Raw genomic sequence first — 23,845 nt, 5'->3', positions numbered from 1 at the left:
GAACAGTGTGGCCAGCAGGAGCAGGGAAGTCATTCTGCCCTGTGCTCAGCACTGCTCAGGCCACACCTTGAGTCCTGTGTCCAGTTCTGGGCTCCTCAGTGTAGGAAAGATGTTCAGAAGCTGGAAGGTGTCCAGAGAAGGGCAACAAAGCTGGGGAGGGGTCTGGAGCACAGCCCTGTGAGGAGAGGCTGAGGGAGCTGGGGTTGCTTAGCCTGGAGAAGAGGAGGCTCAGGGGAGACCTTCTTGCTCTCTTCAACTCCCTGAAGGGAGGTTGTAGCCAAGTGGAGGTTGGTCTCTTCTCCCAGGCAAGCAGCTCCAGAACAAGAGGACACAGTCTCAAGCTGTGCCAGGGGAAGTTTAGGCTGGAGGTGAGGAGAAAGTTCTTCCCAGCCAGAGAGATTGGCCATGGGAATGTGCTGCCCAGGGAGGTGGTGGAGTCCCCATCCCTGGAGGTGCTCAGGAAAGGCTTGGATGAGGCCCTTGGAGCCATGGGTTAGCTGTCAGGAGGTGCTGGGTGACAGGTTGGACTTGATGATCTCTGAGGTCTCTTCCAGGCTGGCTGATTCTGTGATTCTCTGATGCCAGCACAGGATGACATCTCTGTAGCCCATGGGCCTGTGGTGCACAGCCTGGGGCAGAAGATGACCTGGGGGATGGACCTAGAGCTGCCCTCCCCGACCCCCCTGCCATGTCCTGCTGCCCCTGCCAAGAGCTTTGGGGAAACGGTGGTCAGCCATGCCAGGAAGAAAGGTCCCAGGCCACACCCAGCCTTTGTTCATCTTCAGCTTCCTGACTGATTGCCCAACACTGCCAGCCAGCCACATCCCTCTGCAGGCCTCCTGCCCCCCTGGGAGAGTCACCAGCAGCTCCCGGCCAGGTAGCAGCTGCCGGAGCTGCTCTGCAGCCGGCCAGGGGTAGCTCCCTTCCCTCCCAGCCCTGCTCCTCACCCAGCTGCAGACCTCCTCCACGAGGATGCTGGGAGGGATGGGGGTCAAACCTGACTGACATGCAGCAAACCAACACCCATCCCCTCCCTGCCCATCACCCAGGAGGTGAGGAGGACCTTATCAGCATTGGGTGTTGAACCAGCGGGACGCAACCAGCTCTTGGTGAGCTCCGTGGCACCCTGGGCTAGGCCAAGGGGCAGTGGATGGAAACTCCAGCACAGGAGTTCCACCTCAACAGGAGGAGGAACTTCTTCAGTGTGAGGGTCCCAGAGCCCCGGAGCAGGCTGCCCAGAGAGGCTGTGGAGTCTCCTGCTCTGGAGCCTTCCAAGCCCCATCTGGATGTGTTCCTCTGTGCCCTGTGCTGGGTTCTGTGCTCCTGCTCTGGCAGGGGGGTTGGACTGGATGACCTCTGGAGGTCCCTTCCAACCCCTAACCTCTTGGGATCCTGCTGACCTTGCTGGAGGCTGGCAGAGTCCTTCAGGTGCCTTTCAATGGCTCTTGTTTATGATCTTCATCAGCTCCTGGGGAACTGGGGCTGGGCACACAGGGCTGCAGCTCCTTTGAAACACCCTTCTGGTGAGCTGGCACAGCCTGGTGAGCTTCCCAGCAGAGAGGACCTCCCCTGGCACCCCAAGCACGGAGGAGATGTTTGAGGTGGGTCCTGCCCCAGCTGTTTCAGGGAAGCTCAGCTGGGTCCTCAGTGTCCTTCAGTGGAAAATCCCTGACCCCTCAACTCCGTGTGACCCACCTTGAGCACACAAAAGCAGCTGCTGGTGCCCAGCAGTGCCAGGGCGGATGTGGGAGGGCAGGGCACCGCAGGAGGGCACCAGGAGCAGCTAAAAGCAGGAGGGCACACCCGCAGGGACCAGTGCCCACAGGACTGAGTGGATCTGCTTGCCCCGAGGACAGGAGGATGCTTGGTGTGGCTTTCACCACCGGGGTCCTGCTGGCCCTGGTGGGTGGCACAGATGCCCGCCGCTGCAGTGAGTGCCAGCCTGGCTGCCCAGGCACCGGGCAGAGAGATGCTGGGGGGGGACTCGGGCTCCTCACCAGCAGTGCTAACGGGCTGCCTGGCTCCTTGCCTTCCAGTTGCGCCGGAATCCCTGGTCTCCACGATGCTGGGACAGCTGGAGGGGTCGGTCTCAGAGTCTGAGAAACCAAACCCCAGCGTCCTGCTGGCCATGAGCCTGGCCGGGGGCAGCGGCAGCGGTGCCGACCAGCTGCTGCTCCGTCTGATACAGGAGGAGGCTGTGAAGTACGGCCAAGGTAGGGCGGGGCGGGGGGGTTCAGTCCCAGGACCACCAGCTCTCTCCGCAGCACCTGGGGGCTGGGCAGCTGCCAGGTCCTAGCTCCCCCCCGCCCCGACACCCACCTCCCACCCCCTGCTGTTCTCTTGTCCCCACAGAGATGACCTCAGGGCAGGTGGCTCTGCATGTGCTTGCCCTCCTCTCCTCCTGCCAGAACCCCAAGCAAGTCCAAGCTCTGGGACAAAGCATCGACCTGGTCTATGTCCTCCAGCAGAAAACAGACGAGGAGGTGGCCAGCCTGGGTGAGCTGGGATGGGAGAGGGGGGAGGAGAGACTTGTGCAGCCCCTCCAGAGGGTCCTGTCTGGTGTACAAAGCCAGTGGACAGCCAGGCTTAAGATGTTGACTTCCTCCTTCTGGCCAGAAACGAGTTTCAACAGCCCCTGTGAGCTCCCCTATCAGCAGCAGTGTAGATGAAGCCCAAAGAAATTAGGTCTGCTCGAGGTCATCAGAGAACTGTTTGGCTTGGGAAGGATCTCTGAGAGCACGGAGTCCAACCATCAACCCACCATGGCCACCAAGCCCTGGCCCCAGGTGCCATGGCCATACCTTTCTGGAACACATCCAGGGATGGGGACTCCACCACCTCCCCTGGGCAGCCTCTTCCAGTCCCTGACCACTCCTGCAGCCAAGAAATTGCTCCTCATGTCCAGCCTAAGCCTCCCCTGGGGCAACCTGAGGCCATTGCCTCTCTTTCTATCACCTGAGACTAGGGAGAAGAGACCAAACCCTACCTCTCCACAACCAGGGGCTGCAGAGAGCCAGAAGCTCTCCCCTCAGCCTCCTTCTCTCCAGGCTCAACACCCCCAGCTCCCTCAGCTGCTCCTCCCCAGCCCTGTTCTCCAGCCCCTTCCCCATCTTGGTTGCCCTTCTCTGGAGCTCCTCCAGCCCCTCAGTGTCCTTCCTGGAGTGCTGAGATGTCCCTCTCTGCAGTCCAGCCCCCCAGCAGCTCACTGCCCTTTGCCTTGCAGAGATTGAGGGAGTGCCAATGACCACCCTCTACAGTGTCAGCCTGGATGCCCTGGCCCTGTGCCTGGTGCAGGCGGGTGGCTACGAATCAGCAGCTGTGGCCCTGGCCAGGCAGGTGCTGAAGGCTGGAAACCAAATCTCTGTGGGTAAGGAGCCCCTCCAGCCCCTCTGCTCACACAGGCCCTGCTCCTGGTGCCCTGGTGGTGACGTTGTGACCGTGCAGATACCCGTGCCATGGTGGTGCAGGCACTGGTGTGCGCCTATGGCCACACGGACCTCCAGAGCGTCCAGAGCCTGCTCTGGAATGCAGTGTCCAGTGTGACCAACGACCTCCTCGACGAGCAGGAGATGAATGATGGAGTGATTGGCAACATCTACAGCATGGGGCTGGCCCTGCAGGTACGGCCTGGGGAGGGCTGTGGTGCCGTGGCTGCCCAGGCGCCGCTCCCGGGGCTGCTCACACCATCTCCCACCTTCCCCACAGGCACTGGAGACCTCCAGCAAGTTTTATGCCCCACGGGAGTGGGACTGTGAGCAAGCCTTCAACGTGGTGTACAAATATGACTACCACCAGCCCACGGCCATTGCCCAGGTCCTGCCTGCCCTCGTCAACAAACCCTACCTGCAGGCAGCCAGCGTGGACTGCCCTGTCAAGACCAGAACCAGAACGTCCCCAGACCAACGCTTCTCCCTGCCCCCAAGCCTGGAGACAACCAAAGATGACGAAGGTAGAGCTGCTGCCACCCTGAGCATCCCCCAGACCCCGTGGGGACAATGCTCCTGCCCTGTGGGAGCGTGCCAGGTGCCCACTTGACCCCTCTGCTCTGCCAGCAGCCACCATCGAGGTGCACTACACCATCATGAACAAGCTGCAGGGAATACCCTTCAACAACTCCATCCAGGTGGAGGTCCCAGCTGGCTCTGTGCTGCTCAAGGTGCTGCAGGCTGCAGAGAAGAAGGAACCTGACACCTTTAGGTGAGAGCCAGAGGGGCTGAGGGGGCAGGTGGCAGCCCCCCACCGAGACCTTTATTAGAATAAACCTTTATTAGAATAAACCAAACCAGGTTGGAAGAGACCTTCAAGATCATCGTGTCCAACCCATCAACCAATCCAACCCACCCAAACAGCTAACCCATGGCACCAAGCACCCCATCAAGTCTCCTTCTGAACACCTCCAATGACGGCGACTCCACCAGCTCCCCGGGCAGCCCATTCCATAGCGCAATCACTATTTCAGTATAGAACTTCTTCCTAACATCCAAACAACCTGAGCCCACCTGCTGCTCACAGCATCATGGAAGTGGTTGGCTGGAAAAGATCTTTAAGATCATGGAGTGCAACCTTTCACCCAGCTCTGCCCAGGGCACCACCAAACCATGGCCCTCAGCATCACATCTCCAGGGCTTGGAAGCCCCTGCAGGGATGGGGATTCCACCACTGCCCTGGGCAGCCTGGGACAGGGCTTGACAACCCTCAAGGGCAAGAAATTGTTCCTCAAGTCCAGCCTAAACCTCCCCTGGGGCAACTTGAGGCTGTTCCCTCTTCTCCTGTCACTTGTTCCTCGGCACAAGAGCCCAGCCCCCACCTGGCTGCAGCCTCCTTGCTGGGAGCTGCAGAGAGCCAGAAGCTCTCCCCTCAGCCTCCTCTGCTCCAGGCTCAACACCCCCAGCTCCCTCATCTGCTCCTCCCCAGCCCTGTTCTGCAGACCCTCCCCCAGCTTGGTTGCCCTGCTCTGGACCTGCTGCTCACAAGTTGTGCTCTCACACAGCTTCAAGACAGAGGAGACATCCTGGGGCCCCATGGTGGTCTCCATCCATGGGCTGGCTGCCAACCCACAGGAAAGGACCTACTGGAAGTACCTCAGTGGCGAGGATGCCCTGGAGGAAGGTGGGCAGCATGGGGTGGGGGGCACAGGGGGTCATAGAATCATAGAATCAACAGGGTTGGAAAAGACTTCAAAGATCATCAAGTCCAACCTGTCACCCAGCACCTCAGGACTGCTAAACCATGGCTCCTAGGGCCACATCAAATCCCCTCTTGAACACCTCTAGGGATGGGGACTCCACCACCTCCCTGGGCAGCACATTCCCATGGCCAATCTTCCTTGCTGGGAAGAACTTTCTCCTCACCTCCAGCCTAAACTTCCCCTGGCACAGCTTGAGACTGTGTCCTCTTGTTCTGGTGCTGCTTGCCTGCCTGGAGAAGAAACCAAACCCCACCTGGCTACAACCTCCCTTCAGGGAGTTGGAGAGAGCAAGAAGGTCTCCCCTGAGCCTCCTCTTCTCCAGGCTAAGCAACCCCAGCTCCCTCAGCCTCTCCTCACAGGGCTGTGCTCCAGACCCCTCCCCAGCCTCCTTGCCCTTCTCTGGACACCTTCCAGCATCTCAATGTCCTTCCTAAACTGAGGAGCCCAGAACTGGGTCCTATTGCCCTGACCTCACTGACAGCTGTCCCTTCCCTGCAGGGGTTGGCACCTACAAGCCCCACAACATGGAGCACATCCTGGCCAACTTCACCACCTACTGAAGACACCAAGGGACCCCTGGCCCCAGCAGCCCCAACGTGGTAGCAATAAAAAGCTCTTTGCAGCACAACTCTGTGTGTGTATGTGTGAGAGAGGGGCTGGTGAGGAGTCTTTTGGGGGGGTCACAGAGACCCCAGAGCCCTGAATGGGGATGAGACCCTGGAGACAGGCTTGGGAGAAGCCATTGGAGGCACTTGGGAACCTCAGCAGGACACTGAGGGTGGAAGGGTCCAGCCTGCCACTGGGTGTGGGACCATGAGGAATGTTGTGGAGGGACAAGGAGGGGTGGAATCCTACCCAGACTACCCCAGAGGTGGTGGTGGGGAGTCTTTTGGGGGGTGATATTGGAAGGACAGCGATGTCCTCAGGGCTTTGGGGCCTGAGGCTTGGCTGGTGGGTCCCAGGCTGTCTCCAGTGACTGGAGCTGCAGGCTGGACAGGGATGGGATCGTCCAGGGCTGGGGGGCAGGAGGGGGAAAGGCCACCTGCAATGAGGGGGAAGATGAGGAAGGGGATATGGCTCCCACCATGTCATTGTCCCCCTTCCTCCTTACTGGGCTCTCTGGGCACACCCTGGCAAGTCCCAGGTGGGCAAATCCCACCCAGCTAGAGGCCACTTGGGCCACACAGGCACTTGCTGCCATTTCACTGTTGGCATTCTGGAGACTCATTCCCCACTAGTTCCACAAACCCTCTTCAGCTCTGCCCCAGGAGCTGCTGGGCTGGTCCTCTGGCCACTGTCTTCATTCCTGCCCTCCAGTTCCATTTGCTCTTCTCTCCTTGCAGACTTGAGCCCCATTCATCTCAGTCATGCTTCTCTGTCTGCCCATTGCCTCCTTCCATCCCAGCTCCTCCACTTCTCCCCCAGCCTGGCTCCATGGGGTGGGGAGGGGCTTTGGAGGTACTGCCACACCAACCTCTTCAGTGTCAGCCTGGATGCTCCTGGATGCAGCAGCCAGCAGGCTGGTGGCTACAAAGATCATGGGGTTAATCCCCCCAGGAAAGAGGAACTGAGAGTGGTCACCCCCAGGGTGATCCTAACTGGGGAGGGAGAGAATTGTTGAGCAGTGGTGCAAGGTCTGATAAATGGGATTCAAGGCTGCAAGGAGAGAGGAGCAAATGGAACTGAAGGGTAGGAATGGAGGCAGTAGCCAGGGGTAGCCCAGCAGCTCCTGGGGAAGAATCCAACAGGCTTTGGGGAAGCCCCAGGGAGTGAGTGACCATCAACAGTGAATTGGCAGCAAGTGCACCTCCAAGCCTGGGGTCAGGTTTGTGCCACTCACTCCCTCCAAGAAGGACACTGAGCAGCTGGAGCAGGGCCAGAGCAGGGCAACAAAGCTGGGGAAGGGTCTGGAGTACAGGGCTGGGGAGGAGCATCTGAGGGAGCTGGGGGTGTTGAGCCTGGAGCAGGGGAGGCTGAGGGGAGAGCTTCTGGCTCTCTGCAGCTCCCTGCAAGGAGGCTGCAGCCAGGTGAGCATTCGGCTCTTGTGCCAAGGAACAAGTGACAGGAGAAGAGGGAACAGCCTCAAGTTGCCCCAGCGGAGGTTTAGGTTGAACTTGAGGAACAATTTGTTGCCCTTGAGGGTTCTCAAGGCTTGTCCCAGGCTGCCCAGGGCAGTGGTGGCGTCCCCATCCCTGGAGGGGCTTCCAAGCCCTGGAGATGTGATGCTGATAGCCCTGGCTCGGGGCGCCCTGGGCAGAGCTGGGTGAAGGGTTGGACTCCACGACTCCAAAGGTCTCTCCCATCCTGCGCTCCTCCGGAGCTGCCCCCCGGAACCACTGTGTGCGTTCCGCGTTTCCCGGGGAAGCGGCAGGCAGCGCCGCAGCACCGGGACGTCGCTCGGGGGGCAGCTGCGGGGCCGGGCGCCATGGCCGCGCTGTGCCCATGGAGGCTCCTGCGGCCGCTCCCGGCTGCGGCACGGCCGGGGACCGCCGGTGAGGACTCGGAGCGGCCACGGGGACCGCAGGCTGCGCTGGGCGGCCGGCGGGGAGCGGGGCCGGGCGGCTGCACCCCCGGCCGGGGCGAGCAGGGGTCAGGGGGGGAGGATCCGGTATCAGGAGCCCCAAGCGCCTGCTGCACTCACCGGGGAGGGTTGGGGTCCCGGCGGGGAGCGGGGCCGGGGGCTGCATCCCGGCCGGGGCGAGCAGGGGTCGGGGGGGAGGATCCGGTATCAGGAGCCCCAAGAGCCTGCTGCACTCCCCGGGGAGGGTTGGGGTCCCGGCGGGGAGCGGGGCCGGGCGGCTGCATCCTGGCGGGGACGAGCCGGGGTCAGCGGGGGAGCTCCGGTACCGGGAGCCCCAAGCGCCTGCTGCACTAACCGGGGAGGATTGGGGTCCAGGCGGGAAGCGTGGCCAGGCAGCTGCATCCTGGCAGGGACGAGCCGGGGTTAGGGGGGGAGCTCCGGTATCGCCCCGGCGGGGACGAGCCGGGGTTAGCGGGGGAGCTCCGGTATCGCCCCGGCAGGGACGAGCCGGGGTTAAGGGGGGAGCTCCGGTATCGCCCCGGCAGGGACGAGCCGGGGTTAGCGGGGGAGCTCCGGTATCGCCCCGGCAGGGACGAGCCGGGGTTAGGGGGGGGAGCTCCGGTATCGCCCCGGCAGGGACGAGCCGGGGTTAGCGGGGGAGCTCCGGTATCGCCCCGGCAGGGACGAGCCGGGGTTAGCGGGGGAGCTCCGGTATCGCCCCGGCGGGGACGAGCCGGGGTTAAGGGGGGAGCTCCGGTATCGCCCCGGCGGGGACGAGCCGGGGTTAAGGGGGGAGCTCCGGTATCGCCCCGGCAGGGACGAGCCGGGGTTAAGGGGGGAGCTCCGGTATCGCCCCGGCGGGGACGAGCCGGGGTTAAGGGGGGAGCTCCGGTATCGCCCCGGCGGGGACGAGCCGGGGTTAAGGGGGGAGCTCCGGTATCGCCCCGGCGCCTACTGCACTACCCGGGGAGGGTTGGGGTCCAGGTCTCCTGGGCCAGCAGTGCTGTCTGGGGGTGGGGATGGGGACGTTGAAATCTTAAAGAGAGTTTGAGATCCGGGAGAATTCCCTCCCTGGGTCCCCGCAGGCTCTGCCGGAGCCGCCTGCGGAGCCCCTGCTGCCGGTGGCTGCGTTCCCGGTTTGACCTCCCCGCTCTGTCCCCCAGGTGCCGGTGGTCTCAGCATCCCCCGGGCGGGGCTGAAGCAGTACGTGTTGCCCCCGGATTACAGCGGTAAGGAGGGACGGCAGGGGACGCCCCCTGCCTGCTGGCACCCGCGGTGCCCCTGCACTGGGGCGTCCTGAGGGGTCGCCGCGACCCTCACCCTCTGTGTCCTGCCGGCAGGAATCGTAATCCCGGAGAAGCCAAAGCTGAAATTCATGGATAAGGTCCCGCAGGTGCCCAAGGTCAAGCGGGAGCCGCGGAACCTGCGTGACATCCGTGGCCCGTCCCGGAAGGCCACCGACTTCACCCAGGGGCAGTACGGGATCCTGGTGAGTGGGATGGGGCTGTCCACCCCCACCCCCAGCCACAGCTGGGAAGCCTGGAGAGGCTGGGAGCTGCATCAGGAAGGAGTTGAAGGGGGGTTGGGAGTAGGGTTCCCTGGGGTGGAGACTCCCCTCTGGTGCTGGGCCCTCCTGTGGAGGTGGAAACTCCAAGTAAAGCACTGGGTGGAGGGGACCAAGGCCAAACTGGCTCCAACAAGTCAGGCTGAGCCACTTCTTCCCAGCAAGAGAGACTCGCCATTGGAATGTGCTGCCTGGGGAGGTGGTGGAGTCACCATCACTGGAGGTGCTTAGGAAGAGACTGGATGGGGTGCTTGGTGCCATGGTTTAGTTGATTAGATGGTGTTGGGTGATAGGTTGGACTCGATGATATTGAAGGTCATTTCCAACCTGGTCTGTTCTGTTCTGTTCTGTTCTGTTCTATTCTATTCTATTCTATCCCTTTCCATCCCATCCCATCCTATCCTATCCTATTTCCTGGATCTATTTCTATTAACCTGGTTAATTCTTTTTCTCCCCCCCTTTTTCTCCCCCCCTTTTTCTCCCCCCCCTTTTTCTCCCCCCCCTTTTTCTCCCCCCCCTTTTTCTCCCCCCCCTTTTTCTCCCCCCCCTTTTTCTCCCCCCCTTTTTCTCCCCCCCCCTTTTTCTCCCCCCCTTTTTCTCCCCCCCCTTTTCTCCCCCCCCTTTTTCTCCCCCCCCTTTTTCTCCCCCCCCCTTTTTCTCCCCCCCCCTTTTTCTCCCCCCCCCCTTTTTCTCCCCCCCCCTTTTTCTCCCCCCCCCTTTTTCTCCCCCCCCTTTTTCTCCCCCCCCCCTTTTTCTCCCCCCCCCTTTTTCTCCCCCCCCTTTTTCTCCCCCCCCTTTTCTCCCCCCCCTTTTCTCCCCCCCCCTTTCTTCTCCCCCCCCCTTTTCTCCCCCCCCTTTTCTCCCCCCCCTTTTCTCCCCCCCCTTTTTCTCCCCCCCCTTTTTCTCCCCCCCCCTTTTTCTCCCCCCCCTTTTTCTCCCCCCCCTTTTTCTCCCCCCCCTTTTTCTCCCCCCCCTTTTTCTCCCCCCCCTTTTTCTCCCCCCCCTTTTTCTCCCCCCCCTTTTTCTCCCCCCCCTTTTTCTCCCCCCCCTTTTTCTCCCCCCCCTTTTTCTCCCCCCCCTTTTTCTCCCCCCCCCCTTTTTCTCCCCCCCCGTTTTTCTCCCCCCCCCCGTTTTTCTCCCCCCTGCCTCGCCTCCCTCTCTGCCTCTCTTCCTCCTCCACAGGCCCTGGGGGGTGGCTACCTGCACTGGGGCCACTTTGAGATGATCCGCCTGACCATCGGCCGCTGCATGAACCCCAAGACCATGTTCGCCATCTGGCGCGTGCCGGCCCCCTACAAGCCGCTGACCAAGAAGAGCCTGGGGCACCGCATGGGGGGCGGCAAGGGCCCCATCGACCGCTACGTGACGGCGGTGAAGAGCGGGCGCCTGCTGGTGGAGCTGGGCGGCCGCTGCGAGTTCCAGGAGGTGCAGCCTTTCCTGCTGCAGGTGGCCAGGAAGCTGCCCTTCCCCGCCGTCCCCATCAGCAGGGAGGGCCTGCAGGAGATGAGGCGGCGGGAGGAGGAGAGGAGGCTCAACAACCAGAACCCTTGGACCTTCGAGCGCATCGCCACCGCCAACATGCTGGGCATGCGCCGCTACCTCAGCCCCTACGACCTGCACCTCAAGGGGCGCTACTGGGGCAAGTTCTTCCTCCAGCACAGGGTCTGAGCGGCTCCCGCCTCCCATTAAAGCTTCCCACTGCAGCCTCCCGCTCGCCCCTGCCCTGCTTTCTGGTGTCCAGTCCTGGGCCCCTCAGTTTAAGGAGGACATTGAGATGCTGGAAGGTGTCCAGAGAAGGGCAAGGAGGATGGCAAGGGGTCTGGAGCACAGCCCTGTGAGGAGAGGCTGAGGGAGCTGGGGGTGTTTAGCCTGCAGAAGAGGAGGCTCAGGGGAGACCTTCTTGCTCTCTCCACCTCCCTGAAGGGAGGTTGTAGCCAGGTGGGGGTTGGGCTCTTCTCCCAGGCAGGCAACCAGCACCAGAACAAGAGGACATAGTCTCAAGCTGTGCCAGGGGAGGTTTAGGCTGGAGGTGAGGAGAAAGTTCTTCTCAGCAAGAGAGATTGGCCATTGGAATGTGCTGCCCAGGGAGGTGGTGGAGTCACCATCCCTGGAGGTGTTTAGGAAGAGCCTGGATGTGGCCCTTGGAGCCATGGTTTAGTTGATTAGATGGTGCTGGGTGATAGGTTGGACTTGATGATCTCAAAGGTCTTTTCAAGCCTGGTTAATTCTATTCTAATTGGCCATTGGAATGTGCTGCCCAGGGAGGTGGTGGAGTCACCATCCCTGGAGGAGTCAAGAAAAGGCCTGAATGTGGCCCTTGGAGCCGTGGTTTAGTTAGTCAGGAGGTGTTGGGTGACAGGTTGGACTTGATGATCTCTGAGATCTTTTCCAACCTTTTTGATTCTGTGATTCTTGGAGGGGGAAAGGTGCAGCTGGCATCATCCCCAGATGTGGTGCAGCAATGTGAGTTAGGAGAGCAGCCCTGTGGAGGAAGGAGCTGGGAGTGCTGGTGGGTAAGAGGGTCTCCATGGGGCAGTAGGGTGGGTTTAGGTAGTTTTAATGGGGAAGGGGATATTCAACCCACCACAGGCAGCAATGTGCCCTGGTGGCCAAGAGGGCCAATAGGATCCTGGGGTGCATTAGGAGGAGTGTGGAGGGAGGTTCTCCTCCCCCTCTGCTTTGCCCTGGTGAGACCACACCTGGAATATTGCCTCCAGTTTTGGGCTCCCCAGTTCAGGAGGGACAGGGATCTGCTGGAGAGAGTTCAGTGGAGGGCTGTGAGGATGCTGAAGGGACTGCAGCACTGCCCTGTGAGGAGAGGCTGAGAGCCCTGGGGCTGTTCAGTCTGGAGAGAAGACTGAGGGTGGATCTGATCAATGTCTATCAATAGCTGAGGGCTGGGGCTCAGGAGGGAGGGGACAGGCTCTGCTCAGCTGCACCCTGTGACAGGACAAGGGGCAATGGATGGAAACTCCAGCACAGGAGCTTCCACCTCAACAGGAGGAGGAACTTCTTCCCTGTGAGGGTCCCAGAGCCCTAGAGCAGGCTGCCCAGAGAGGTTGTGGAGTCTCCTTCTCTGGAGCCTTCCAAGCCCCATCTGGATGTGTTCCTCTGTGCCCTGTGCTGGGTTCTATGGCCCTGCTCTGGCAGGGGGCTTGGACTGGATGATCTTCAGAGGTCCCTTCCAACCCCTAACTTCCTGTGAGCCTGTGGCTGCGGCAGGGCTTGTCTCCTGCTGCAGAACCCACCCCCAAAAGCAAGGCAGCACCCCAGGAGCAGGGTGTGGGTGATGTTTTTATTCAGGAGGAGGGCTCTGGTGTGGGCAGCTGCACATCCCAAGAGCCAAGGAGATGGAGAAGTCACCGTGGAGAAGCTCTGAGCGAGGAGGGAGGCTCCAGCTTCCACCCCAAGCAAGGCAGAGCCCTCACCGTCACCCACACGCTGCCCCGGGGAGGAACGCGGCTCCTCTGGCTGCTCTGCCACCGAGGAAGGGGCTGATTTGTCACCATCAGCCAAAGTGGAGGATGGGGAGCAAAGGGCAGTGGGGGTAAACCTTGGGATCTTCACCCAGTGGTGGGAGGGGAGAGAAGGAAAGGGCAGGTGGGCTCCTCCGGACTGTCCTCAGGGCTGCTGGGCTGAGGGCTTGGCAGGAGGGTCCTGGGGTCTCTCCCATGGCTGGAGCAGCAGGTTGGATGCAGGTGGGATCATCCAAGACGGGGGGGGGTAGGAGGAGGAAAGGCCACCTGCAACAGGGAGGAAGATGAGGTGACACTGAGGAAGAAGATAGGGCTCTCATCACCCCCTGATGGGGCTGCTTAGGGTCACCCTGCTGTTGGGTGAATGCCACCCAACTCGACCCCACCCAGGCCCAAACCTGTGCCTTGGGGGTGGGGGGTGAGCAGGGACCTCAGTTTGCATCCTCCCACCAGGCACCCACTCACCTGGAGGGCAGCTGGTGGAGGGTCTCAGGCGAAGATGCTCCCGATGCTGGAAGCCAAGATGATGGCAAGGATGATGCAGCACAGCATGATCAGGATCTTCTTCTGCATGGGGAGAGAGGGGGCTGTGACATGTGGGTGGCATGGAGCTGGGGAGCAGGGACAAGGGACAGGGGTTGGGGAACAAGGGATGGAGGATGAGGAGGCAGTGGGACAGGTGTGAGCTGGTCCTGTGTCCTGCTGGGACAGTCCCCGAGGCTGTGACTTACCCAGGAGCACTGAGGAAGAAGGTCTGGCCCAGCCTGGCAGAGACTGTGGGCCTTTGGGATGTGCCCAGCCCCACACTGCCCTGTCACATCTTCTCGAGGGGCTGTGTCACTGCAGCACCTCAAAGCTGGGGCCAGTCCCAGGCTCTGGGTCCTGAGCCAAAGCCACCATCGTGGCCACCACAGGCTGAGTCGCAGCTGTGCTCATCCCCTGCCTTGGGTTTCTGGAGGTGGCAGGACCCCCACTTGTCCCCTCAGCAGCCCATTGTCACACTGAGCACACAGGGTGGGTGGCAGTGGGGACCTTTATTGTAAGAGGACTTTTTGGTGACCACCAGGTTCCTTTTGGGTGACCACCACATCCTCCCATCCCAGCTCCTCATGGTGCTGGGGCAGTGAGCATCTGGGGCCATGCCACCACCAGCCATCAGAGCCAAGGGCAGATAAGGTCCCTGGTAGCTCAGTCTGCTCAGCACAGGGGACAGCAAAGCATGGCCAGACCTGCTGGCAGCTGCTGGTGCCACCAAACCTTCCTGTCCTGGCCATAGCTGCATCATCCCTTGTCCTCCCACGATGTCCATGCAGATGAGAGCCTGGCCCTCATCTCTTCTTGCCCCCATGACAAGAGATGGGGGACAAGGAGAAGTTGGTTTCTCAGCAAAGAGAAAATGAACAGTCAAATCTTGTCCCCTCCCTGCAGGGGACATGAGGCACTGGCAGGGAATGGTCCAGTGGAGGGGGACACTCCAGTGTCAGGGTCCCAGTGTGGAGGGAGAGGCAGTGGTGCTGAGCTGGAGGAGCTGGCACATGAGGGCAGCAGGTCCAGGAGGAGCAGGGAGAGGAGAGGAGCAGGATGTGATGCTGGGAAGGGTCCAGCTGGGAGCTATCACCACTGGGATGGTTGGACATGTCTGGAGGAGGGAAAGAGGAGATGTCAGCTGGAGAGGCTGGAGGGGAAGGAGCTGATGGGATGCAGCAGGGAATGGGGATGGCAGGGACCAGCGTGGGGAGCATGGAGCCAAGCATGGAGCTGAAACCCAGAGCCCTGGGGAGCACAGGCCCCCAGGCAGAGCCACAGAGCTGGTTGGAAAAGACCTTTGAGATCATCCAGTCCAACCATTCTCTACCTCTGCCAAGGCTGGGGCTAAACCATGGGCTCCAGCACCACATCTCTGCCTCTTTGAGACACCTCCAGGGATGGGGATTCAACCACCTCCCTGAGCAGCCTGTGCCAGGCTTTGAGAACCCTTTCAGTGAAGAACTTTCTTCTGATACCTAACCTAAAGGACAACTTGAGGTCCTTTCCTCTTGTCCTGTCCTTTGTTCCTTGGCACAAGAGCCCAGTCCCCACCTGGCTCCAGCCTCCTTGCAGGGAGCTGCAGAGAGCCAGAAGGTCTCCCCTCAGCCTCCTTTGCTCCAGGCTCAACACCCCCAGCTCCCTCAGATGCTCCTCCCCAGCCCTCTTCTCCAGGCCCTTCCCCAGCTTGGTTGCCCTTCTCTGACCCTGCTCCAGCTCCTCAATGCCTTTCTGGGAGTGAGAAGCCCAAAACTGACCCCAGGATTCCAGGTGTGGCCTCAGCAGTGCTGAGCACCACGAAGCTCCTCACACCAGGACCCCCAGCCCCAAAAGCAGCAGCAGCAGAAACCAAACCGCCACAGAGCCAGATCTCAGCACTGGGACACAGAGCAGCCTCATCCTGCCAGCCCACTGTCCCCAAGCCCTCCATGTCCCTGTGCTGAGGGTCCCCAAACACTTACAGACCACAGCCCCCCCCAGTCTTGGGGGCTATTTCTTGTTTAGCCCCACGGACAGTCCGATGATGAGGGCAACTGTCCCCAGCAAGAGCACCACAACTGCTGCCAAGATCAGCATCTTCTGGAGAGGGCAAGAGTGGAGATGGGGCTGGGGTGACACCTGCCCCGTGGTTTGGGGACACACATGGAGAGCAGAAGTGGGCCCAGAGGAGCCCAGAAGAGCCAGAGATGCTGCAGACCCAGGGACAAGGCAGGGGGGGCTGAGCCCCCCCTCACCAGCTCATCACACCTGAGGGGTTCCAAGGGTGGGGTTGGAGGTGAGGGGGCAGAGAAGGACAGAGATGCCAACCTCCAGGGAGGGCATAAGAGAGGACCAGGAACTGGCTGGGGTGGTTGGGGGTGGCTGGTGGCCAATGGGAGCTGTGGGTGTCATCTAGAGGGTAGCTAGGGGACACGAGGGTTGGGGGGGAGGACACAAGGGGTGTCTGGAGGACACAAAAGGCTGGAAGACACAAGAGGTGGGGGGGAGGACACAAGGGGTGGCTGTGGGACACAATGGATGGCTGAGGGACACAAAGTGGTTGAGGGACAAGAGGTGGCTGGGGGACAGAAGTGGTTCTCAGGGTCCCTGGAGAGCATGAGGAGATGCTGGGGGACAGAGAAGGGGGAGAATGTGGGGTAGCTGGAGGACATGAGGTGGTTTGGGATAGAAGAGGTGGTTGGGGGACACAAGGGGTTTTCAGGGCCTCTGGAGGTTATGGGGAGATGCTGAGGGATAGAAGAGGACGCTGGGGGTGGCTGGGGGACACAAAGGGTGGCTGGGGGACAGGAGAGGTGGTTGGGAGACATGAGGAGTGGTTGGGAAACACATGGGGAGATGCTGAGGGATAGAAGAACATACTGGGGGTGGCTGGGGGACAGGAGAGGTGGTTGGGGGACAGGAGAGGTGGTTGGGGGACAGGAGAGGTGGTTGGGAGACGTGAGGAGTGGTTGGGAAACACATGGGGAGATGCTGAGGGATAGAAGAGGACACTGGGGGTGGCTGGGGGATACAAAGGGTGTCTGGGGGACACAAAGGGTGTCTGGGGGACAGAAGAAGTGGCTGGGGGACAGAAGAAGTGGCTGGGGGACAGGAGAGGTGGTTGGGGGACATGAGAAGTGGCTGGGGGACACAAGGGGTTTTCAGAGCCTCTGGAGGTTATGGGGAGATGCAGAGGGACAGAAGAGGACACTGGGGGTGGCTGGGGGACACAAAGGGTATCTGGGGGACACAAAGGGTGGCTGGGGGACAGGAGAGGTGGTTGGGAGACGTGAGGAGTGGTTGGGAAACACATGGGGAGATGCTGAGGGATAGAAGAGGACACTGGGGGTGGCTGGGGGACACATGAAGTGGCTGGGGGACACATGAAGTAGCTGGGGAACACAAGGGGGCTTTAGGTCTACCGGAGGCTATGTGAGGAAGGTCCTGGGAGCACTGGGAGGCGTGATGGCACGCAGAGGGACACACAGGGACAACGGGATGCCTTGAGGATGCCTTGGGGATGCCAGGGCTGCGGAGGGGACACTGTGGGGACACTGGGGCCGTTGGTCCATCTCACCCTCCTGGCCTCACTCTGGTACTTCACAGCCTTTTTGGTGTCGGCCACCGCCCGCTCCACGAAGCCGACGGACTGGTCCATGTTGTTCTCGATGCGGTCGATCATGGTCCCCTGCGGGGCGGGGCGGGGACGGCCGGGGACAGGCGAAGAAAGAGGAGGGACAAGACACACACACACTCTGAGAGCACCCAAGGGGGGTGGCACTCAGCCTCCCCCCACCCACCCACCTTGCGTGCCTGGCCCTGGTACTGCAGAGCTTTTTTGGTCTGCTGGTGGCCCTGCTCCACGTGCTCGGCCGCCTGCCGGACGTGCTGCTCCACGTTATCCAGCAGCCCACCCTGCGGGGACAGCAGAGGGGACACGCTCAGGGGGGACACCGTGGCGTGGTGCCACGGGTGGTGGCGTTCGGCACGGCCCCACGGCGAGCGGCGCGGGCCCCACGGCGCAGGTACTCACCCGTCCCCAGCGGGCACAGTGGCTCCTCGCGTGGCATGGGGGGGACAAAAAGGGGGCTGAGAGAGCGGCCAGGGCCACCGTGGTGCCGGGGACACACGCCTCTGCCCACCCCTGCGTCCCCACGGGGCTCTGGGCAGCCCTGGGCGACAGTGCCTGGGCGGTTTCATGCCCAGGTTCCTCTTTGTCCCCTTGCACAGGTCCTTTCTTGGCCCCTTAGCCAGGTCCCTGCTGTCCCCGTGCAGAAGTTCCTGCTTGTCCCCACTCTCAGCTTCCCACTTGTCCCCACACTCATGTCCCTGCTGTCCCCTTGCACAGGTTCCTTTTTGTCCTCATACAGAGGTCTCCTTCGCATCTCATGGCCTGCTCCTTGCAGTCCCCATGCCCAGCTCCCCACACACAGGTCCCTGCTGTCCCCATGCACAGGTCCCTGCTGTCATATCCAGGTCCCTGCTGTCCCCATGCACAGGTCCCTGCTGTCATATCCAGGTCCCTGCTGTCCCCATGCACAGGTCCCTGCTGTCCCCACACACAGGTCCCTGCTGTCCCCATGCACAGGTCCCTGCTGTCATATCCAGGTCCCTGCTGTCATATCCAGGTCCCTGCTGTCCTCATGCACAGGTCCCTGCTGTCCCCACACACAGGTCCCTGCTGTCCCCATGCACAGCTCCCTGTTGTCATATCCAGGTCCCTGCTGTCCTCATGCACAGGTCCCTGCTGTCATATCCAGGTCCCTGCTCTCCCCATGCACAGGTCCCTGCTGTCCCCATGCACAGCTCCCTGTTGTCATATCCAGGTCCCTGCTGTCCTCATGCACAGGTCCCTGCTGTCCCCACACACAGGTCCCTGCTGTCCCCATGCACAGCTCCCTGTTGTCATATCCAGGTCCCTGCTCTCCCCATGCACAGGTCCCTGCTGTCATATCCAGGTCCCTGCTGTCCCCACACACAGGTCCCTGCTGTCCCCATGCACAGGTCCCTGCTGTCCCCACACACAGATCCCTGCTCTCATATCCAGGTCCCTGCTGTCCTCATGCACAGGTCCCTGCTATCATATCCAGGTCCCTGCTGTCCCACCAGCACACCTGGTTCTCCACCAGCATGGCAATGTCCACGAACATGTCGTGGAGCTCCTTGATGCTGCTCTCCAGCCGCACGATGTCCTTGTGCCGCCCCTCGATCTCGCTCAGCGCCTGCTTCGAGATCTGCGAGTCCATGATCTGCAACGGGCAGCAGGACAGGGTTGGTGGCCCTCATCCAGGTCCCTGTGTCCCTCCTGGTGTCCCCTCCAGACCGCTGCTCACCCCCGAGGTGAAGATGGAGGGGTTCCCACTTTCCAGCATCTCTTCCAGCTCCTCGTCCGTCGTGTTCTTGCCGGCTGCGGGCAGGTGGGGACAGGGTGGGACAAGGATGGGAGAGCAGGTGGGACAGGAGTGGGATAGGGTGGGACAGAGGTGGGATAAGGAGAGGACAGGAGTGAGGCAGGAGTCGGATAGGGATGGGATGGTGTGGGGGTAGAGGTGGGACAGGGGTGGGACAAAATGGAACAGGGGTGGGGAAAGAGGTGGGATAGGGGTAGGGTAGAGGTGGGGACAGCAGTGGGACAGGGGTGGGACGGGGTTGGGGACAGAGGTGGGATAGGGGTAGGGTAGAGGTGGGGACAGCAGTGGGACAGGGGTGGGATAGGGGTAGGACAGAGGTGGGAATAGAGTGGGATAAGGATGGGAAGGGGTTAGGAAAGGGTGGGGACAGGGTGGAACAGGGTGGAATAGGGTGGGATGAGGGTAGGGAAAGTGGGGGGACAGGTCCTACCCACTCTAGCAAAGGAGGTGGGGCCTATGGGACCTGGCTCCACCTACTTCTACCAAAGGGGAGGAGCCTATACTCTAACCCCACCCAGTTCGTCCAGGGAGGTGTGTGGCCTACGGCCTGAGGCCGCCCACTTTGCCCCAAGGGGTGGGGTTCTGGCGGCTGGCCCCGCCCATCCATCCCAAAGGGGGCGTGGTCAGGAGTCCAAATCCCCCCCACTGGTACTGGCGGGGGCGGGGCCTGTGCAGGGGGCGGGGCACTCACTGATCTCGAGCTGCCGCTGGATCCGGCCCTTGCTGCGCTCCCGGAAATCCACCTGCGCCTCGTTGTACTTGGTCATCACATCCACGAACTTGCGGGACAGGACCGAGTGCTGGGGACAAGGACACGGGCTGGGGACACACCACGGACACGACACCTGCCTGGTCCCACAGGCAGCAAGACCCAGGGATGGGGATAGGGACAAGGACACGGGCTGGGGACACACCACGGACACGGCACCTGCCTGGTCCCACAGGCAGCAGGACCCAGGGATGGGGATGGGGACAGGGACAAGGACACGGGCTGGGGACACACCACGGACACGGCACCTGCCTGGTCCCACAGGCAGCAAGACCCAGGGATGGGGATAGGGACAAGGACACGGGCTGGGGAAACACCAGGGGCATGGCACCTGCCTGGTCCCACAGGCAGCAGGACCCAGGGATGGGGATGGGGATAGGGACAAGGACACCGGCTGGGGATACACCACGGACACGGCACCTGCCTGGTCCCACAGGCAGCAGGACCCAGGGATGGGGACAGGGACAAGGACATGGGGTTGGGGACACACCATGGACACAGCACCTGCCTGGTCCCACAGGCAGCAGGACCCAGGGATGGGGACAGGGACAAGGACATGGGGTTGGGGACACACCATGGACACAGCACCTGCCTGGTTCCACAGGCAGCAGGACCCAGGGATGGGGATAGGGACAAGGACACCGGCTGGGGACGCACCTGGGGCATGGCACCTGCCTGGTCCCACAGGCAGCAGGACCCAGGGATGGGGATGGGGACAAGGACATGGGGTTGGGGACACCACAGACAGCACCTCTCTGGTCCACAAGCAGCAGGACCCAGGAATGTGTGGTGGAGACATGGGACACCCTAGGCATGGCATGTCCCAACCCTGGAGCACAGGACCCAGTGCTGGGGATGGGGACAAGGACTCATGGCTTGGGACACCCCAGGCATGACACGTGCCTATGGGCCATTCTCCCAGGGGACAAGAGCTAGGACAGGGGATGTGACACTGGGAACGCCCCAGACATGACACATTCCAGCCCCAGGAGACAAGGTAGGGTGCTGAGGATGGGGCCAGGGACAAGACTGGTGACACTCTGGGCCAGGAGACAGGACAGGATGAGGTGCTGGAGCTGGGGACCCAGAAGGTGGCACATTGCAGCCCATGGGGAACAGGGCAGAGGGACACAAAGCCTGGGAGCACCCAGCCACAGCGTGTCTAAGACAGGGGGATGCTGCTAGAGATGGAGCTGGGAGACCTGGGGACACCCAGGACATGCCCCTCCATGCCAGCCTGTGGAGGATGGGGTGGAGACAGGGTGGGACCTGGACAACCCCCAGCAGCAGGTCCTGGGGGGCCGCAGCTCACCTGAGACTTGCGTATCCGGAGGTCAGCGGAGGACCTGTCCTCATCCTGCTCAATGTTCCTCTCCATGCCTGGGGAGATGCAAACCCCAGGCCATCAGGGACCTGCCCAGTGCTCCCAGCACAGCCTGCCCTCCCTGTGAGGACAAGGGGGACCCCGTGGGGGGAGCAGGTGGGGCCACACAGCCACTCACTCTTCAGCTTGTTGCGGACGCTGTTGGCCATTTTCTTGATGTCTGTGGTCAGCTGCTCCAGGTCATCTTTGGTCTCTGCGGGGTGACAGCACATGAGGCGGGGAAGCCAGCACGGGAACGTCCCCAGGGAGGGGACAGGCGACCTGGGGAGGTGGGGCAGGGGGGAGCAGTGCCCCCCACACTCACTCTGCTCGGGGATGGGGGCCGAGAGGATGACGCTGTAGAGCTTCTTGGCCTCCTCCACGTTCTCCGAGATCTTGTCGATGTTCTGCCGGGTCTCCTCGATCTGCACGAGCCAAGCAGGGGGGTGGGGAGCAAAGAAGGGGCTTGGGGGGCAGGGAGGGGGGGCGTTTCGAGGGGGGGTGGTCTCACATCTGTCCCCCACCTCACCTCCGAGAAGAACTCGTCCATGAACGCCGTGTTGTCCACAGCGATCTCCAGCTCCTCGGTGTCATCGTCTGCGTCCTGTTTCTGAGGGGCGATGGTGGGGAGTGTGACTGCCCCCTCCCGCGGGTGGCAACCACAGAGCCCCCTCCCCACCAGCCCTGCGGGGTCAGGGGGGGACGAGGCACGAGTCAGCCGTGGGGACGTGGTGGCCCACGTGGGGGACGGACGGACGGACAGCTGCAGCGGGGAGGGGAGGGCTGGGGGGGGCGGCCAAGCTTCTCACATCTGGCTGAGGAATTAAGGGATTGCCAGGCTTGGCTGGAGGGAGGGGACGGTGACAGGGATGGGGACAGGGATGGGACAGGGTCTCATGGCCCCAACCTCTGTCCGGTGGCAGCTCCAGGCAGCACCGGGGCTCAGCAGGGGGCCCAAGGGTGGCTGTCACCCCTGGCCGTGACACCACATCTGTCATCCCCCACCCCGCCCCTCCAAGGGCCACCCACCTCCATCCCTTCTCGGGGGGTGCCAAATCCAACCCCCTCCACCTCCCCTCACCCCATTCAGCACCACAGTGCCTGCCTGTGAGGTGGCAGGGGGGGACAAGACGGGGACAGACCCCAGCAGGGGACCCCCGACATTCTCCACCCCCCCCTCCCCCTTTTGGTCTCCTCCCGCCAGAGTAAAAATAAAATTAATCCCTTTGCCCCCCCCAGGGCTTTTATCTGATGACTTCGTAATCCCCACTAAATCCCTGCCAAGCCTCCCTGCCGCGGCTGCCTGCCCCACGCTGGGGCCCTGACACAGCTTGGAGGGCAGCTGGGATCCCCCCAGAGCGTCCAAAGGGAAGCTCACAGCGGCGCAGGGCTGGCCCCAGGAAGCTGGGGGGACAGTGGGGCCCCAGGGCAGGGCAAGAGCGGGAGGAGGAAGCAGAGGTGGTGGCAGCAAGATGTGGGGTGCAGGACGGGGTGCTGGCCTCCATGGACACCCCACAACCATTACAGGACCCCCCCCCCGGAGAAGGGACACCCCCTCTGCCCCACGCAGTGTGAGTTTGGGCTGGTGTGTCCCCACTACACCCCACAGTACCCTCTTTGAGGTGACCCTCTTTGAGGTGACCCTCTTGTCACCCCAAAATGCCCACCCCCCCGAACCCACAGATCTTACCAGCCCCTGCAGTCCCCTCCACCTGACACCCCCATAGCTGGGGGGGGGTCTGGCTCACAGACCTCTCCCCCTACCCCCATTGTGTCTCCATCCCCCACGGGGTGGGGTCTCAGTGACATCCATCCCCACGATGTCCCCATCCACCACAGACCTGGGTCTTGGGGCTATCCCCTCCCCATAACCACCCCATCAACCCTGGGGTGGGGGTCTCAGGGTCCCCCCACACTCACGACTCCCACAACAAGCATGGGGTGAAGTCTCAGGGACTCCCACCCAACGACCCACCCACCATGGGATGGCATCCCAGTGACAGCCACCCCCATAATGCCCCCACCCACCACAAACTTGAATTTTGGGGCCACCTGTCCCCAGGACCCCCCCTCCATCCACCACGAGGTGGTGTCTCAGGACCCCCCACCTCCATAAATTCACTATGGCATGGGGGCTTGGTGACATCCATCCCATGATGTCCCCATCCACCACAGACCTGGGTCTTGAAGCCATCCATCCCCATGCCTCCCCCCCCCACCCCCCAGCACCCCCATCAACCATGGGATGGGGTCTCAGGGTCCTCCATCCCCTATGAAGTGGGGTTTTTAAGGACCCCCATCCCCATGTCACCGAGGGCCCCCCGTGCCAGGGTCCCAGCTCCCCTTGGGTGACCCCCCACCCCTGGAGCTGCCCCCACGGGTTGGGGGTGGGCTGGGGGGGAGGTCTCTCACCGCTTTGAGCTGCTCCAGCCGGTCCTTCATGGTGCCCCCAAGGGCTGGGGGGAGGTCCCCCCGTCCTTGCCCACCTCAGCGCTTGGTCCTCCCTGGCCAAGCCCGGGCTTCCTACATCCAGGCGAGGTGGCGGTGGCCCTGTCCCCCCTGTCCCCAAGCCCAAGGCTGTTGTCCCTCCGCTAATCCCCAGTGACAGGCGCAAGGAAGGCAGGAAGGCGCCGAGGGGAGGGACGAGGTGGAGCCACCCTTCACCTGGGGACACCCCGGGGACACCGGTTTGGTTAAAGGAGAGCCGGTGTTGGTGGCCCTGGCCACCCCCCGTGAGCTGGTAATGAGGCTGGAGGGTGGATGTGGAGGGGCTGTGGGGTGTGGACGTGGAGCAGCTCGGAGGCTCGATGAGGAAGCTGGTCCCCACGAGGGACACGTGGTGACGACGACGTGTCCTTCTCTGTCACGGGTGGCTGCAACGGGGACACGGCTGGGGAGAGCGGACACGGATTGGCGGGGGGGGGTCACAGTTAGGGGATGTGGGTGGGTGAGACACCGTGGGGGATGTGGGGAGAGGAGACATGGATGGCGGGACACAGGAGCACAGCTGGGGGACACAGCTGGGGAGAGGGGATATCGATGAGGGTTT

General features: G+C 62.1%; 3 protein-coding genes across 6 annotated transcripts; 2 read left to right on the top strand and 1 right to left on the bottom strand.

Moving 5' to 3' along the window:
* The first annotated feature begins 1,808 nt into the window (after nucleotides 1-1,808).
* On the top strand, nucleotides 1,809-5,816 carry CBLIF (cobalamin binding intrinsic factor). Of its 2 annotated transcripts, none has more exons than XM_068148186.1 (9): nucleotides 1,809-1,930; nucleotides 2,037-2,213; nucleotides 2,353-2,496; nucleotides 3,224-3,367; nucleotides 3,445-3,620; nucleotides 3,706-3,949; nucleotides 4,053-4,197; nucleotides 4,991-5,109; nucleotides 5,687-5,816. In XM_068148186.1, exons 1-9 carry the CDS (start codon nucleotides 1,861-1,863, stop codon nucleotides 5,746-5,748), a joined length of 1,281 nt encoding a protein of 426 aa, XP_068004287.1. In that variant the 5' UTR covers nucleotides 1,809-1,860; the 3' UTR covers nucleotides 5,749-5,816. The 2 variants fall into 2 exon arrangements, with proteins under 2 accessions (XP_068004287.1, XP_068004285.1); XM_068148184.1 differs by having other exon boundaries at nucleotides 1,812-1,930; nucleotides 4,056-4,197.
* A 1,742-nt stretch (nucleotides 5,817-7,558) lies between these two features.
* On the top strand, nucleotides 7,559-10,976 carry MRPL16 (mitochondrial ribosomal protein L16). The gene is made up of 4 exons (XM_068148183.1): nucleotides 7,559-7,680; nucleotides 8,873-8,938; nucleotides 9,050-9,198; nucleotides 10,456-10,976. Exons 1-4 carry the CDS (start codon nucleotides 7,614-7,616, stop codon nucleotides 10,939-10,941), a joined length of 768 nt encoding a protein of 255 aa, XP_068004284.1. The 5' UTR covers nucleotides 7,559-7,613; the 3' UTR covers nucleotides 10,942-10,976.
* Nucleotides 10,977-12,555: 1,579 nt separating this feature from the next.
* Nucleotides 12,556-23,623, bottom strand: STX3 (syntaxin 3). Of its 3 annotated transcripts, none has more exons than XM_068148182.1 (11): nucleotides 23,209-23,609; nucleotides 21,326-21,406; nucleotides 21,122-21,221; nucleotides 20,936-21,010; nucleotides 20,746-20,813; nucleotides 19,356-19,464; nucleotides 18,587-18,660; nucleotides 18,368-18,502; nucleotides 16,831-16,941; nucleotides 13,215-13,316; nucleotides 12,556-13,016 (listed from the first exon to the last, which is right to left on the bottom strand). In XM_068148182.1, the coding sequence occupies exons 1-10, from the start codon at nucleotides 23,236-23,238 to the stop codon at nucleotides 13,239-13,241; spliced, it is 861 nt and encodes a 286-aa protein (XP_068004283.1). In that variant the 5' UTR covers nucleotides 23,239-23,609; the 3' UTR covers nucleotides 12,556-13,016; nucleotides 13,215-13,238. The 3 variants fall into 3 exon arrangements, with proteins under 3 accessions (XP_068004283.1, XP_068004282.1, XP_068004281.1); XM_068148181.1 differs by lacking the exons at nucleotides 12,556-13,016; nucleotides 13,215-13,316; nucleotides 16,831-16,941 and adding exons at nucleotides 14,240-14,388; nucleotides 15,236-15,353; nucleotides 17,058-17,168 and having other exon boundaries at nucleotides 23,209-23,623; XM_068148180.1 differs by lacking the exons at nucleotides 12,556-13,016; nucleotides 13,215-13,316 and adding exons at nucleotides 14,240-14,388; nucleotides 15,236-15,353 and having other exon boundaries at nucleotides 23,209-23,618.
* Between the last annotated feature and the right edge of the window lie 222 nt (nucleotides 23,624-23,845).

This window comes from Melanerpes formicivorus, unplaced genomic scaffold (genome assembly GCF_026170545.1).
Source record: "Melanerpes formicivorus ecotype bairdi unplaced genomic scaffold, bMelFor1.0.p_v2 SCAF_16, whole genome shotgun sequence".
NCBI classification, from domain to species: domain Eukaryota; kingdom Metazoa; phylum Chordata; class Aves; order Piciformes; family Picidae; genus Melanerpes; species Melanerpes formicivorus.
Note: the sequence above shows the minus strand (reverse complement) of the source record. Positions and strands in the feature narration are given on the sequence as shown.